This window comes from Dromiciops gliroides, chromosome 6, assembly GCF_019393635.1.
Source record: "Dromiciops gliroides isolate mDroGli1 chromosome 6, mDroGli1.pri, whole genome shotgun sequence".
In the NCBI taxonomy this organism is placed as follows: domain Eukaryota; kingdom Metazoa; phylum Chordata; class Mammalia; order Microbiotheria; family Microbiotheriidae; genus Dromiciops; species Dromiciops gliroides.
The window spans coordinates 123,098,907-123,114,771 of record NC_057866.1 but is presented as its reverse complement, the minus strand read 5'-3'; the positions used below and the strand labels follow the sequence as shown (position 1 = coordinate 123,114,771).

The 15,865-nt window shown below is 36.4% G+C and overlaps 1 protein-coding gene across 3 annotated transcripts in view; it reads right to left on the bottom strand.

Annotated features, from left to right (window-relative positions):
• Nucleotides 1-6,585: 6,585 nt before the first annotated feature.
• The window catches only part of SPATA18 (spermatogenesis associated 18), a 41,934-nt gene continuing 32,654 nt past the window's right edge, over nucleotides 6,586-15,865 (bottom strand). For 2 of the 3 annotated variants that reach the window (XM_043971990.1, XM_043971991.1), the window contains exons 8-13: nucleotides 15,654-15,812; nucleotides 14,590-14,765; nucleotides 12,714-12,837; nucleotides 10,358-10,441; nucleotides 8,019-8,064; nucleotides 6,586-7,445 (exon numbers count right to left, since the gene is read on the bottom strand). In XM_043971990.1, the coding sequence (XP_043827925.1) occupies nucleotides 7,438-7,445; nucleotides 8,019-8,064; nucleotides 10,358-10,441; nucleotides 12,714-12,837; nucleotides 14,590-14,765; nucleotides 15,654-15,812 (597 nt within the window). In that variant the 3' untranslated portion in view covers nucleotides 6,586-7,437. The remainder of the gene's footprint in view (nucleotides 7,446-8,018; nucleotides 8,065-10,357; nucleotides 10,442-12,713; nucleotides 12,838-14,589; nucleotides 14,766-15,653; nucleotides 15,813-15,865) is intronic. The other variant, XM_043971992.1, reaches the window with a different exon arrangement.

Genomic DNA, 15,865 nt, shown 5'->3' with positions numbered 1-15,865 from the left:
GTAAATAAAAAACAGATGCATTGTTTTCTCTTTTCTTTTTTTTTAATATACAAAGTCAGGAGGATTCAAAATCAAGCTAAGAACAGTCTACAGACATAAAATTTGTTTTGAAGCCCATAATTTGTCATCCAAAGCAGTTGGCTTAAGCAATCCATTGTGTTTATAGATGCCAAGCTGGGCCCTTGGCCTTAGAAATACTATTCTTTAAGAACAAAGTCTCCTAATGAGTATGCAAAAAAAGGATAAGGCTTTTACATCAACCAACTATTAAGTGTGTGTGTGAAGCAGACAAAACTGTGACAAGTGAAATAATTCTTTTGGTGCCTTGGCATCCCCTTTATCTATACTACCCCAAATCCCCACCCCTTTTAGGTCTCCCTTCAAATCCAGATGTCAAAACCTACTCTCAGTAAATTGTCTGAAATTCATTCGCACAAAGGTATGTGATTATAATTTAAGGCCAATACTGATAAAAAGCAATAAAATTTTAAAAGGATCAAATCTTAAACTTAAATGAAGTTTTGGGGCAGCTAGGTGACACAGTGGATAAAGCACCGGCCCTGGATTCAGGAGGACCTGAGTTCAAATCCTGCCTCAGACACTTGACACTAGCTGTGTGACCCTGGGCAAGTCACTTAACCCTCATTGCCCCTAAAAAAAAGTTTTAAGGGCTGGGGAAGATTTCAGGCATTAGCTTGAGGGAGGATTCTTTTAGAGCATAAGGTCTTCCTGGAGCCCCTAAAATTCTAACCTTTCCCCAACCTTTCCACCCTCAGTCAATTGTCTACTATGCCAAGATGATCTGTTAGAGATGCTTCAGAGTAAAGTTGAACTAACTGACCTCTGAGGTACTTATCAATTCATTTCAGTACAAAGACATTTATTTAGTGCCTAATGCATGCAAGGCATTGTTCTAGGTACTGGGGATACAACCAAACTTTAAAAGTAATTGCCCTTGGGGCAGCTAGGTAGCACAATGGATAGAGCATCTGACCTGGATTCAGGAGGACCTGAGTTCAAAACTGACCTTAGACACTTGACACTTACTAGCTGTGTGACCCTGGGCAAGTCACTTAACCCCAATTGCCTCACACAAAAAAACAAACAAACAAAAAAAGTAATTGTCCTCAAGGAACTTATATTCTATAGGCAAAAACAGCATGTAAGCAAATGAGTAAATGCAAGATAATGAGGAGAGAGAGGATACTAAAAAAGTTAAGGGATGAGAAAGATTTCCCATGGGAAGTGGCATATGAGCTATGGTTTGGAGGAAGCTAAGGATTCTAGAAGGCACTAGTGAGGAGGGAGAACACTCAGGTATGAGGAACAGCCTGTACAAAGGAAGAGGGGGTGGGGGAAGGTCAAATCTGAGGAATAGCAAGTAGGCTTTGGATTCTAAGACTGGGGGTGATGTGAGAAGGCATTCTAAATCATTAGCCCTCCCTTTTTCTAATTATGTTTCATTCTACAAAGTAAACACAAATTATCTTTACAGTGATATTATAGTATATTGTCCTCTATTCTGAGAGCATCATTTCATGTATATCCACTTCTCTTAAATATTTTCTTCCATATTGAAGTAGTTTGAGGTGGTAAAAAACCACACAAAACACTGATTTGGAGTAAGGAAATCCTATTTCATCTTAGAACAATCTTTGCCACTCTGAGCAAGTCTCTCAACCTTTCCAAATCTATTTCCTAATCTATACAATGAGGGCAACATTAACTGTAATAGCAATATCACATGGTCATTGTGAGGATAAAATGTGGTAATGAATGTAAAGTACTGTGTAAATATTAGTAGTAAAAATAGTAGTAGTAGTAGTAGTAGTAGTAGTAGTAGTCATAAAAGCAGTTCCTATTTTCTGATACTTGACATTTGTTAGTCAAATTTAGGAAATCCCCTTCAAAATGGTTCAAAGTAAACTATGTGATGTCGAATCTGGATTCTCAGGACACTAACCATATCAAACTGAATGGGTTTAAATTTTACACTGTGGGAGCAGCTAGCTGGTGCAGTGGATAAAGCACCAGCCCTGGATTCAGGAGGACCTGAGTTCAAATCTGGCCTTAGACACTTGATACTTACTAGCTGTGTGACCCTGGGCAAGTCACTTAACCCTCATTGCCCAGACCAAAAAAATCTTAAACTGTGAGGGCATAATGTGCTAAGTACTCATTTTGTACAGGGACCTTGAGCCCACCCTGTAGATACAATGATATAGGAGTACTGTAGAGGTGAAAATGTGTCCTCCACTACTCCCCTTACTTTCTATTCCTATCTCTATGTGTAAATGCACTCTAGGTGAGTCACAAAAACCAGCCCAATCTCAGTGTTCTGTGATTGTAGATGACATGTTTATGAAACTGGTTTCCTTGTCAAAGAGAGAAACCTACCCTCATATGCCTGGCACCCGCCACCACAAATTGATCCCCAAGTGTCAGAATTCAGAGATGAGAGTTATAATTGCTACTAGTTAGAATCAGCTTCGAGAGTACTGATGCACAGAACACACTCAACTACTAAAGAGCATTTCTAAAATTAATTCATGTCACACTTCAACTCATCATTTCAGAATGATCACTTCAATCACGGCTAATACTGTGTTAGAACATAGCATAAACCCCAACGACCATATTCATTTGCTGCTCACAATAAAGAAAGGAATAGTAATAGCTGCAGTTCTTTGTCACATATGCTCTTATGGGTAGGATGGTGTTTGTATTGATATTCAATGGATGACTCAGAGTAAATTTGTTTTGTCATTTTTCTTTTGGTTTTTAAATAAACTCTTGTGAGATAACCAGAGTTATTCTGCTTTACTTTCAGGGTCAGACCTCACTAGAGGAAGGTTAATAATATGACTTAGTCCTTTGATATTTGAAGGAAAAATACCAACAACAATCTAGAAACTTGGTAATGCAGCACCACTGAAGAGAAGGATACCTAATTTGTCATGGGAAAGCTCATAAACACTTGCTTCTTATTCGTATTTGTGAATATCTTAAAATGACAGCTACTAACAAATGCCCTCTTCTCTCTGCCCCACAGCTGGCAAAAGGATATTGCCTAACATGAATTTGATGGTCAGAGAATTTTCCTGTTGCTTGAGCAAATAAAACGTAGGATGTACATTTGGAAAAAATACACCATAGCACCTGAATTTTCTGTGGAGTTCAGTTTTGTCTCATCTTTAACTCCTATGAGTCTCACTCCAAACCTTTTTATACTAAAGAATAGACATTGTCACTCAAGAGTTGGTGAAGTTGGAGGGGCGGAGCCAAGATGGCAGAGGAGAGGCTGTGACTCCCACAAGCTCCAGATAAACCCGTCCATTCATGCCCAAATAATGCGGTAAAAATCAAAGAGTTGGTGAAGTACATGAGCAACAAAATTTCAGAGAGAGGCAGAGACTTAAAAAAAAACAAACCCTTTCTACTAATACGAAAGTTGTCTTTGGCCCTTGCATGTAATATATACGTAGATCTTTCAATTAATGTCTTTATTCTTTCAAAAGAGAAATGAGGTGTCCTCTTTTGTAGTTATAATGCTCTTACTTCATCTTTCCTAAAATCTGTTCCCCTTGTTATGAAAAATCCTAAAGGACCATGGAACTGGTGCTTACAACATAAATAAAGCTAGAGAAGCAAACTTTTAAAATAATGCTCTGAAGTAGGACTGTTGGCTAAACTATATACAGTTTTCTAAAGCAATCAGGACATTACAAAAATCTCTAGGCTAGATATGATGGATGGTACATTGAGCTGTATGAAACCAAATTCAATGACCTGTGTTGCAAAACAATCAATAATCTCACATGTTAGTTTCTTTAGCACTGAGCCCCAACATAGATAGATTAACTACAAAGAATCACTGAATATCAAGTTAGGTCATTTAAATTCTGGAGAAGTAGATCTTCAAGTGTATAAAGAGTTCATATTTGTCTTGTTTCTTGGATGGAGCTCTGATCCTTGTAAATTTTCTATTAATGTATATTTCTCAGTCATGTTCCTCAAAACAGAGGTCCATGCTTTTTCTTTATTATATAAATCTGAAATTTCTTAAAACTTCCAAAGCTGTTGCTCCAACTTGAGAACTGATTTGACCCTCTGTTCATAATTTTATTTTCCACATCTCAGTGAAGAGAGAATCTATAAGGGATAGCTTTTGTGGTTGTTTATCTTAATGAACTGAGTAATAGTTAAAAAATTCCTAATAGTGGGGCAGTTAGGTGGATAGAGCACTGGCCCTGTAGTCAGGAGGACCTGAGTTCAAATCTGGCATCAGACACTTACTAGCTGTGTGACCCTGGGAAAGTCACCTAACCCCAATTGCCTCCAAAAGGAAAAAAATAATCAAAGGGAAAAATTCCTAATAGCACCATGTTGAATGTATAAAGTGGGTTCAATACCAACTACAAAATCTACTTTTTTTGTGAGGCAATTAGGGTTAAGTGACTTGCCCAGGGTCACACACAGCCAGTAAGTGTTAAGTGTCTGAGGCCAGGTTTGAACTCAGGTCCTCCTGACTCCAGGGCTGGTGCTCTATCCACTGTGCCATCTAGCTGCCCCAAAAAATCTACATTTTTATGGTATCCCACGCACATTTTGTGAAACTTAACTGTGTGGACAATACCTAATGTTTAGTGTTCTCATTAGAACACTAACTTTAAGTTGTCAAGTTTAAGGTACTATATACAGCTTATGATGAATGGGATACTATCAGAAAAACATGGAAAGACCTACATGAACTGAAGCAGAGTGAAATGTACTGTATACAAAATAATAGCAATAGTGTGGGATGATCTGCTGGGAAGCATGGGGTTATTTTCAGCAAGGCAATGATGAAATATAACCCTAAAGGATTTATGAAGATTACAGCCCATCTGCAGAGAAAGAACTGATAGTATCTGAAAACAGATGGAAACACATTTAAAAAATTTTTTTATTTTCCTCTTTAACAATTCCTTAATCTGGAGTTTTGGGGTTTTTTGACTGTTTTCTCTCACAACTAGCAAATATGGGAATGTTTTCCATGACTACTCATGTATAACTTATTTTTAATTGCTTGAGTTCTTGTGGGTGGGGGGTGGGAATGGAGGGAGGAAGAGAAGTTGGAACACAAAGTTTTAAAAAATTGATGTTAAAATTTGTTTTTTACATATATTTTGGAAAATTAAATTCTATTCAAAACATAAAAAAGAACACTAACTTGACATATAATGCAAACTCAACCTTTAGGTGAAACCTCTAGATGATTTCCACAACAAATAGCCAGATTCACTAATGTTCAAAATCAAACTAGATCGCAAAGCCTAATAAGTGTTTGATGTGTGAAGGACCTTACTAAAATATGAAAAGATTTGGGGAAAGAACTTCACTACAAAGAACCTGTTTTAACAGAAGCACAATTTGTCTGAATTGTACTATCATGGGATATTGCCAATGATGCAAAAACAACCATTCACCTAAACTATAAGAAAAGAGCCTTTCATTTCACTGTTCCTAAGATTAAGGTATAATAATGATGGGGAAACAAGACCAACCTAGCTAAGGAAGTCTGCCTATTTTTGTTACATAGAATCTCTCAAAGTTCTTTCAGAAAATTGTGATCTCCCAATTCAGTTATGGCACAGTTCAACAGAACCAAAGACCTACAGAAGCACTAAACTATCAGGGTATAGTAAAGTGCATATAAATTGGATGGGATGGGAATAGCTCTTTCCCAACCAGGTTAATACATAAGCTCCTCTCTTTTTATGCAATGGCATCTTAGATGAACTATTAGAATCAGAATCATAGAATGTGAAAACTGGAAGTGACCATATTGATCACCAAGCCTAACTCTCTTGTTTCACATGAGTAAAGTGAGGTCCAAAGAGGATAAGTTATAGAGGACTTTGGTCCGTGAGGTTGGAGATTGGAATAGATATTCTATCTCTCAACAGCAATAGTCCCCAAATTCTTGACTTGCCAGGAGTTATAAAAAGTTCTCCTGGGGGCAGCTAGGTGGCACAGTGGATAAAGCACCGGTACTGGATTCAGAAGGACCTGAGTTCAAATTTGGTCTCAGATACTTGACACTTACTAGCTGTGTGTCTGGGCAAGTCACTTAACTCTCATTGCCCCGCCAAAAAAAAAAAAAAAGTTCTCCTGACCCTACCTCCATATTCTGTCCTCTATGGCATACTGTTTCACAGCTATGGTAATATACTAACACTAAAAGGAAGACAACAAATCAAATTGACACTTAAAGGAACCAGCAAATAACTACAACTGGGACAGAGAAGAAGCTCACACCTCTTTCCTCTACCATTTTCTATGCCTACTAAAGCTGGCAAAATTTCTCAAAAGGAGTTTTCAGCATCATCTAAAGTACCAGGTATTTGTTTGAAAATAGGCTTAATAAACCCATTTCTTGAGCTGTTCCAACAAGTCCTGTGTGTTTCTCTGTAAAAGCACATTTGCCCAAATAGTGAAGTATTGTTTGTGTTCAAGACTGATCCTACAGGTGAAGAGGATAAAGAATAAAATCAGTTTCCAAGGAGGCAACTGTTTATTAATCTGAATTTTAATTGGGTTGTATTTGCATTTAAACAGAAACACTAATGAACACATATCAAGTAAGTATGTTCAAATTTCAGGTATGCATTGGCACAAAGCAAAGCAATCCCAAAGATTAATTTAATTACTTTTTAATTACAAAGATTAGGGCTGATGAACACTAACTGACAGATTTCCCCACTCAGTGACAATCAGGATTTAATAAGTAAAGTAATTCTCATGACCTGGTACTTATCCTTTGGAGTACAAGGCATAGAGGAGCATAATAACAGATCCCCTTAGTTAAAACCTTTTCACATTTAAAACAAGATATATCTCTAGGGATAGAATGAAAGTTTTCATAACCTAAGATAATGCTATCTCCCAAAAGGCAAACCAAAACCAAAAAAGCGGCAATGACAATATTTTGTTTTAAAGTTAAAATTAGTCTGATCACATGTGATGTTTATGTCCAGACCATGAAATTAAATGTTCTGTGCTGTGTTGTGTTTTTTAGTATTAGCTAAACATGGATTAATTAAGATGTTTTTACCTTTGTTTCTGGAATTTATTAAAATACAGTATGGTGTTTGTGGATGGAGTCCCTGAAACTGTGCATCAAATGAATATGATCATAAACACCTATGCATTTGTATCAAATTAATTGAATTGATTTCTTTAAAAAAAATATATATATATATATATAAAGAAGTATGTCTAAAGTTATCAAAACCACACTAAGCCAAAAAAAAATTTAACTCTCCCCTTAGAGTGATACAGAATTGTCATTCACATTATCTTAAGTGAGGTTTGAAGAACTCTTAGAACAGATGGAAGCACCACTGAAGTTGATTTGTCCAGATGTACAGGAGCAAAGAAATACTTCCAGTCAACTTAAAACCCTAGTGGAGAAAAACATACATGATCAGAGTTGTCACTTCCTTTTCATTTCTTTTTGCATGGCCTGAAATGAAAGAAGGGGAGGCTAGGTTTGTAGCAATAACACTTCATCTTCTCCCAGAATAGGGGTCAGACTATCTTCACTGAAGACTCTTCATTTCTTAGAGAACCTTACACACCTCCAAGGGATGAGCAGGATTGTCTGCTTCAGTGTCACCAGCAAATGGTCAAGAGTAGAAGATGTGGGAATAATAATGCTTGTTTTACATAGCACTGTATGGTCCACAAAGTGTATTCACCTACGTATCTCATGTGACTCCCCAAACTGAACTCCAAGAGGTTACGAGATTTGTCCTAAGCCCCACAGCTAATAAGGAAGTCAGTGGTGGAGCGGAGACTAGAATCCAAGTTTCCTGAGTTCTACCTCTTAAGATATTGCTATGTCAACCAGGAGCAATAGTGTCGCTGAGAAATATAACTAGGGTGGGCCATACATCAGAGAAGACACGTTTTGAGGATGACAGAATTATGAAGAGTTTAAAGAATTTAAATGATCTAAACTAATCTCCACTTACTTGTATTTATATTTCTTGGTGGAGAAGGACTTCGACTTCTTGATACCTACAAAATATAGAACACCAAAAAGTCAAATAAACGGGACTTAAGCTTATAACACCAGTTTTTTTTCTAATACCACCTAAATAGTAGCTCCAAAACATTTCAGAATTATTATGTATAATCGTTGTTACACTATTTATTATATATTATTATTCAGAATTATTCCTTGTTCTGAAGATGTTTACCAGGATAGTGCTTGTTAGACTCTATGGGATATAATAATACATTTTTTAAACTGGAGATTTAATGTTAGTTTGTTTTAAATTGAGGCATCGAGGGGGCCCAGAGGATAGAGCAATGGAGGTGGAGTCAGGAAGACCTGGGTTCAAAGTCTACCTCAGATACTGCTGTTGTGACCTTAGGCAAGTCACTTCTCTGTGTCTCAGTCCCCTCATCTATAAAATGGGGATAATAATAGCACCTACCCTCCTCACAGGGTTGTTATGAACATTAAATAAGGTAATAGACTAAGTATTTTGCAGACCTTAAAGCACTACAGAAATGCTAACTATTATTAAATTGCTTTATTATCTATTAAAAAGACGTGTCATAAAAGTATAGAATCAGGCTATTTAAACAGTTTCCTAGGTTCATATAAATAAGTTAAAGAAGAATCTGGAACCATAGCCCAACAGAACTCAAGATTATGTCGTCTCTATTTTTATATGACTTTCATTCAAGAATTAAAACAAAAAAAAGTATTAAAATCTAATGGGGAGGAGGAATAAATTTGATTCTTTCTAGTCTTATAAACTATTTTCTGTAGAACAGTACACAACAGTATTTCTGTTGATGGTACCACAATCCTCCAAGATTCCTAGGAACAAAATCTCAAGGTCTTCTCTGACTTTCCCCTCTCTCCTCCCTCAGTCCCCACATATGATCACATGTGAAGCTGCTGTAACGATACTTTCTCAACAACATTTCTGACATCCAACCTCTTCTCTCCAGGCACACTATCGCTACCCTAATTCACCTTTAAAACTTCCCACTTGGACTATTTCAATAGCTTCCTAACTGGTCTCCCTTCCACAAGTCTCTTCTACTTCCAATCTATCCTTCATGTAACTGCCAAAATAGTGTTCCTGTTGATCAGGTTTGATCAATCATTCCCCTGCTCAAAGACTTTCCTGTGTTACTCTTTATTGCCCAATCGATTCAATGCACACTCCTATGTCAGGTACTAAAGGTTCTGATCCTGGCCTCCACTATTTGCCTCCCATCTACCATTCCAGTCTTCTTTCTTTCTACTGTCCTTAGTCCATGCTATATTCCAAACTATGCTACTAATGGTTCTTTACTCTTGTCTTGCCCTTTCGTACCTCTTATTTCAAACTCATTTCCATTTGTTAAAATCATTTTCTCCCTGCAAGACCCAGTTCAAATGCTACATCCTCCATGAAGCCTTACTTAGTATTCACAGCTGAAAGTAACCTTTCTTTCTCCTCATATTTCTCCTAATATATCCTATATGCAGAGTATATATTATGGTATAGATTCCTCCTTCATCCTGCTCCTTTCTCTACTTTGAATCATACCTCGCTTGTGTATGTGTCTTATTCTTCACAGTGCCAAGTAGGCACCTAATAAATGTTTGCTGAACTAACTTTGTTGAATGTCATCATCAGTACAGTTCTAATGCTAGAAGGGACCTCAAAGGTCATCCAGTGCAACACCTTCATTTTACAGAAAAGGAAACTGAGGCTCCAGCAAGGGAAATGGCTTTCTCTGGGTTATGCAGATAAATGTTAAAAGCAGAACTTGAACATTGATCTTTGGAACCCAAAGTCAGGGCCTCATGCTATCCTAGCAAATCATTGTTCTATCCATAAATGGATACCATATTGATCCAAATATAGGTCTTTCCCTATAATATATGCTGCTACCCTTACATGAAAACTCTTCGAATATATATATATATATATATATACACATATATACATATGGGTGTGTATATACATACATAGGCATAAGATTAAAACTATACAAAATTATTGTGTAAAAGTATATTTCACAGTGAAATGTATGATTTTACATTTCTTTCAATTCAAATAAAATTTTTTTTACTAATTTTTACCAATTTTTTTCTTTTTCATGAAGACTACAGTAATGAAAAAAAGGGGAAAAATAAGGAGATTATAAACCCAGGTTTTCTACAGACCAAACATGGAAAATGTTTGGCCTACTATATAGCTATTGATTTTCGTATAGGGGACTGTTAAAAGAATGGAAGTTACCGACTTTTTAAAATAAAAATTTGTTTCATAGAATCTAAGATGATTAGAGTGATAGATACCCCGCTTTTACCCGAACAACCACGGTGATGGACAGGGCTTAGACTTCTGCTCCTACTTCGGTTGATGTTTCTCACAGATGACCACTGCATCAAAGGACAGAAATGAAAAAGTCATATAGTTCTGAAAAAGTAGCAAGATAACTTAATGCTAGCTATGGGAGTAGCTTTGCATCCAATTATTATTGATATTACTTATGACCCTAGTTTTCTACTACTGACCATTAGTATAATTTATACCACTTTTGTTTCCTATAGCTATTAAATACTATATTTAGTAACAATTTGTCATATTTCTCTGGCAAAATCCCATTACAAAGAACTCTAAGGGACATCTAATTTCTTTGTGCCAGTAGAATTCTGTTAAAATGAGTGAATTTCTAGAAATTACATTCATAATCTGTAAGATAACACATGGAATACAACTAATTCATAAATGAAAAAGTAATACTTTCAAAAAGAAAAGGGGAGGTAGGGGCAGCTAGATGGTGCAGTGGATAGAGCACTGACCCTGGATTCAGGAGGATCTGAGTTCAAGTCCGACCTCAGGCACTTAACACTTACTAGCTGTGTGACTCTGGGCAAGTCACTTAACCCCAATTGCCCCGCAAAAAAAAAAAAAAGAAATTAAATGAAAAGGGGAGGTTTTATATATATATATATATATATATATATATATATATAAATATATATATGTATGTGTATATATATGTATGTATGTGTATATATATGTATGTGTGTATATATATATATATATATATATATATATATATATATGCCTTCATCCCATTGATCCCATATTCCTCAAAGTTTTATATATTTGTGTATTTGTCATTTTGTTTTAGGAATTTAAGGGGTAGCAAGTTGTGATGTTTGATGTGGGAAAGGTAAGTGTATTTTAAAACTTATTGCTATTTGAACAGGAGAGCCACCAAATATCTAATTCCTTCTGCAATGCAAACAGGTACTTTATTACAAGGCAGGAATTGGAAACGACATTTGTTGTATAGGGTCTTTCAGTGTATAAAGGGTATTGTAACTAGTTCAACAAAACCTCGTTTCTATTTCTGTTTCACTAAAATATGGAAATTAACTTTTCAATCTATGATCCTGGGACATCCTCAGCCCTCAGTTTCCTCATCTGTAAGATAAGGAGGCTGGACTAGATGACCACTAAGCTCCCTAATGGTTCTAAACCAATGATGCTGTGAATGCATTAGTGAAAAGATCTCCCAGTGTGGAAACTCCCTCCCCCAAAGCAGATCAATAGCACCTCTGTAACTTAGAGCAGGGGCTCTGAATTTGTGTCTCCCACTTCTTTGACAGTGTGGTGAACCCTAGGGACCCTGTCTGAGAAAAATGTTTTTAAATGTACAAAATAAAATGCATAAGATTTCAAAGGAAAAAAATAAAAGATGGAAATGGTTTTTAAATCTAGAATCCTTTACTGTAATGGGATTTTACCTGTAATGTGCCTCATAAATTCCCTTTAATCCATTACAAAATTAAATTTAAGCAATAAACTTGTTGGGTTGAATTCTCTACTTCGTATCAAGAAATACTTCTGGTCATTGCCCCTCCCCCCACCATTTTCCAGTTCAAAGGAAATAGCAGAGGCTGTCCTGTTTGCCTCCATGCTCTTATGTAGTGACTGGGAGACCTTTACTCTCTCCTACAAAACTGACAATCCCTTCCAGGAAGAACAGTGATACAAACTATATGATGGACATTATGCAGAATATCCACATGCTCACAACCAGAAATGAAACCCATCAATGTTCTCCAAACCAAACCCAACTTTTGTGACCAAGTATGGAAGTCATGCACAGAAAAGGATGCTTGTGTACAGGAGGCAATGAATCCATGAGTTATATTAGCTTCAATCCTCATGCCCTCACCTCCTCCCTAAAAAGGAGGAGGAAAGATGATCAAAGTCATGATTTCTTGGGATTAAGTGATATAATGATTTGGGCAAAATCCTTAAGATTAATTGACAATTTTAAAATGAATAGGACTACACAAGTTCTCCATTATGGCACGGGTCAAAGGACCCATATATTTGCCTATTTAACCTCGCAATATTCCTGAGAGGGTGAAGGTATTACTGCTCCCATTTATTGATGGGGAAGCTTACTGCCCAGGAAAAAACATGGTGGAACCAAAGAACAGACTTAGTTGTTGTCTAGCCCGTCCATTGGACCATACACTTCCTCCCCTTTGTGTGAAACATTTTCAAATGATTGTTTTTATGAAATTCTTTGTGGAAGCAATGGAACAAAATTCCTCTGGGTACAAAAAGTGCCCTGAATCTGTGAGGCAAACAGATTTGATGACTTTTGACTCCACAATGACACCGTACAAAAGCCCCTCTCTTGGTGACAGCTTCTCCCTTCATAATGACAATTTCATTCTCCATCAGAGCAGGCCACACGTGATAGAAGACCAAGGGAGCTGTGAAGTCAGAGTCACAGCTGCGACGATACCTATTTTAAAAACATATATGAAAATTTTATCAGAGTGAAGAAAGACAAAGTGAGAATAATGTGAAACTAGAACGAATCCATAGTGGATCACCACCAGAGGCACTTCTAGTTCTAAAGTCACCTATAATTACTATTAATGAACTAGAAAAAGAAAAGCAAACGACATGAGTAAGTTTTGTATTGCTGGGACTAGATGTGAGGTATTATGTATTATTTGGTACAATAGGATGACCAAGATGGTGAGCAATCTTTGAAGCATATCCATTGATAAATAGTTCAAATGAATGGGTATGTTCAGCTTGAAGATGTGAAAACTAAGAGAAATAAGATAAAAGTCAATGACTTCTCCTTAGCTACTATGGGCTGAGCCAGGATCACTGAGTGGAAATTAAAAAGCAGCAGATGTAAGCTGATCATACAGAAAAACTTTCCAATGAACAACATATGTCTAATGGTATCACAGTCTTTGAGTGTCAGGGAGTTTTCTTTCACTAGATGTATTTAATAAAAAATTGGTAACTGTCTTTCAGGGTTTCCACCCTGGGAGAAATATTGGACTACATGGCCTCTGGGATCCTTCTGTAACTTGAATATTCCATAATTTTATGATTCTAAAGTTTGTGGATGATTCTGGGTGGTAAATTCCCCAAAGGAGAGATTTATGCAAAAGAAATGAAGAGAATTGCATTCTTAAGATTAAGAAGATTGCAAAAACAAACAAATGAAAAATTATCTGAAACCTAGGTATTGATTCAAAAGTAGGAGTAGCAATGACAGCAACTAGAAAACAAATATAATCGATACAATAAAATCCGTCATTACTGTAAGTTGTATTTGGCATAGAAGAGAACTTATTCTCCTCTTATATGAGCTTTGATCATGTGTGGCTAGAGAAGCCATTAAAGGTTAATAAAACCCTCAAAACTGAACAAAGACCTAGGACTGTGGTTCCTAATTCTGATTCAGTAACAGCTGAGAGAGATCCCATTTATCTGGAGAGGTGAGATTTAAATGTTCAACTCAGATTTTTAAATGTTCAAGACAAGATTAGTTTTAATTTCTACTTACTTGAAAGAAAAACCCATCATAGGGAACTTTCAGGGAAGGGAACTGGAATATCAAACTAAAACAGGGAATTACAAATTTTGGAAAGGTTGGGAATTATTGCTCTACATTAAAGCTTCTTAAACTGTGGGTGGTAAGCTCACATGGCATCGCATAACCAAATGTGGGGGTTACAAAAAAAATTGTCAGTAAATATTTTATTTCTATGCATATTTTATGTACCTATAATACCTGGGGTTTTGTGTTAAAATTTATCTGGCAAAAAGGGGTCCTGAGTGGGAAAAGTTTAAGAAGTCCTGCTCTAGATGATATGGTAAATATTCAATAATACAATTGTGTACTTATACAGTACCTTTCTTCTAAGATACTTCAACCCACACTATCTCCCAATGAGTTATATTTAAACCACAACAATTCAATTCCATTTAATAGAGGAGAAAACTCTCTTCAAGGCAAAGTGGCTTATAATAGTATTCATCATCATACTTATTGCTATAATAACAGTAATAGAGACAGCCAAGCCTAGAAGTCAGGAAGTTTTTTGACTCCTTGTATCAATGTTCTTTACCCAAAACAATATTTTCCCTAAGCTAAGAGCAACCCCACATTGGCTTAGAAGCTATGCATTAATTTATGAGATAGTTCTTAGATTTCTTAGTTTCTATTTCTGCACCTAAGTTTTCTTACTTGCAATCATTAAAAATCTCTCCATCAGCACCAAATGAAATATCTAGGGGAGGATCCAAAGTCTGCATTGCAAATGCAATGCAGCATATCTCCTTGATGAAGCAGCTGATAACAACAAAGTCAACTTCAGGTGGAAAAGAAATCTTGGGGTTCACATTCATGGCACGAATCACATCCTGAAAATAAAAAAGACTTTAAGGGGGCAGCTAGGTAGCACAGTGGATAAAGCACCAGTCTGGATTCAGGAGGACCTGAGTTCAAATCTGGCCTCAGACACTTGACACTTACTAGCTGTGTGACCCTGGGCAAGTCACTTAACCCTCAATGCTGAAGAAGAAGAAGAAGAAGAAGAAGAAGAAGAAGAAGAAGAAGAAGAAGAAGAAGAAGAAGAAGAAGAAGAAGAAGGACAAGAAGGACAAGAAGGAGAAGGAGAAAGAAAGGAAGAAAGAAAGAAAGAAAGAAGAATTTATTCTCATTATTCACTTGTGACAAGAAATTATGATTTCATAAGGCTTTGACATATGTGAGAAATTAGAAAAATGGGCTTGGGTGAAGAGAAAAACAAAATGCATTTAGGAAAAGAATGGAAATTGTACCTTAACTACTACCTACTCATGTAATAAGGAACAATGAAGGAAGGACAGTAATAGACACAGATCATGCAATGCTAAATGGAGAATACAGATGAGCGGCTTTTTTCTTACCATTACCTTTATTTTGCCATCCTAGGCAAGTGCAAGATTTGCCTATACCGGAGATCTTGTTCATAAGTTATCTTAAGAATATGAACAACGGTCGACTTAGCCCTATAAAACTTCCAAAGAAGGAAGCAGAAGTCAATAACTGCCTAGCAAACCTATAATTGTGCATATGTATGTATACATACATATATGCATGTTAGAAGTATAGAAACAAGTAAAGTTGATGTTTACTTCCTTTCTCTTCTAAAACAAAGGTATGTTTTTAAAATAAGATAAATTTATGGTTATCTAGATTATACTCTAGCCAATGACATCATTAATAGAGTATATTCATCATGTTAAAAAAAAATTTCCAGCACTTACGTTAACACTGCTTTGAACATCATATAAATCAAGATGACAAATTATGTAATCCATGACAACGTCCTCAAGAGATTCCGCCCCGACATGACTTGGGGTTAAAGTCTTCCTCACACGTATTTTGAAGTGTCTGAAGGCCATCTTAGCTACGTGGAAAGATTCCTGCACATTAAAAAAAATGCCACATATTTCTCTTAATGAAGGGAATGGTAAGG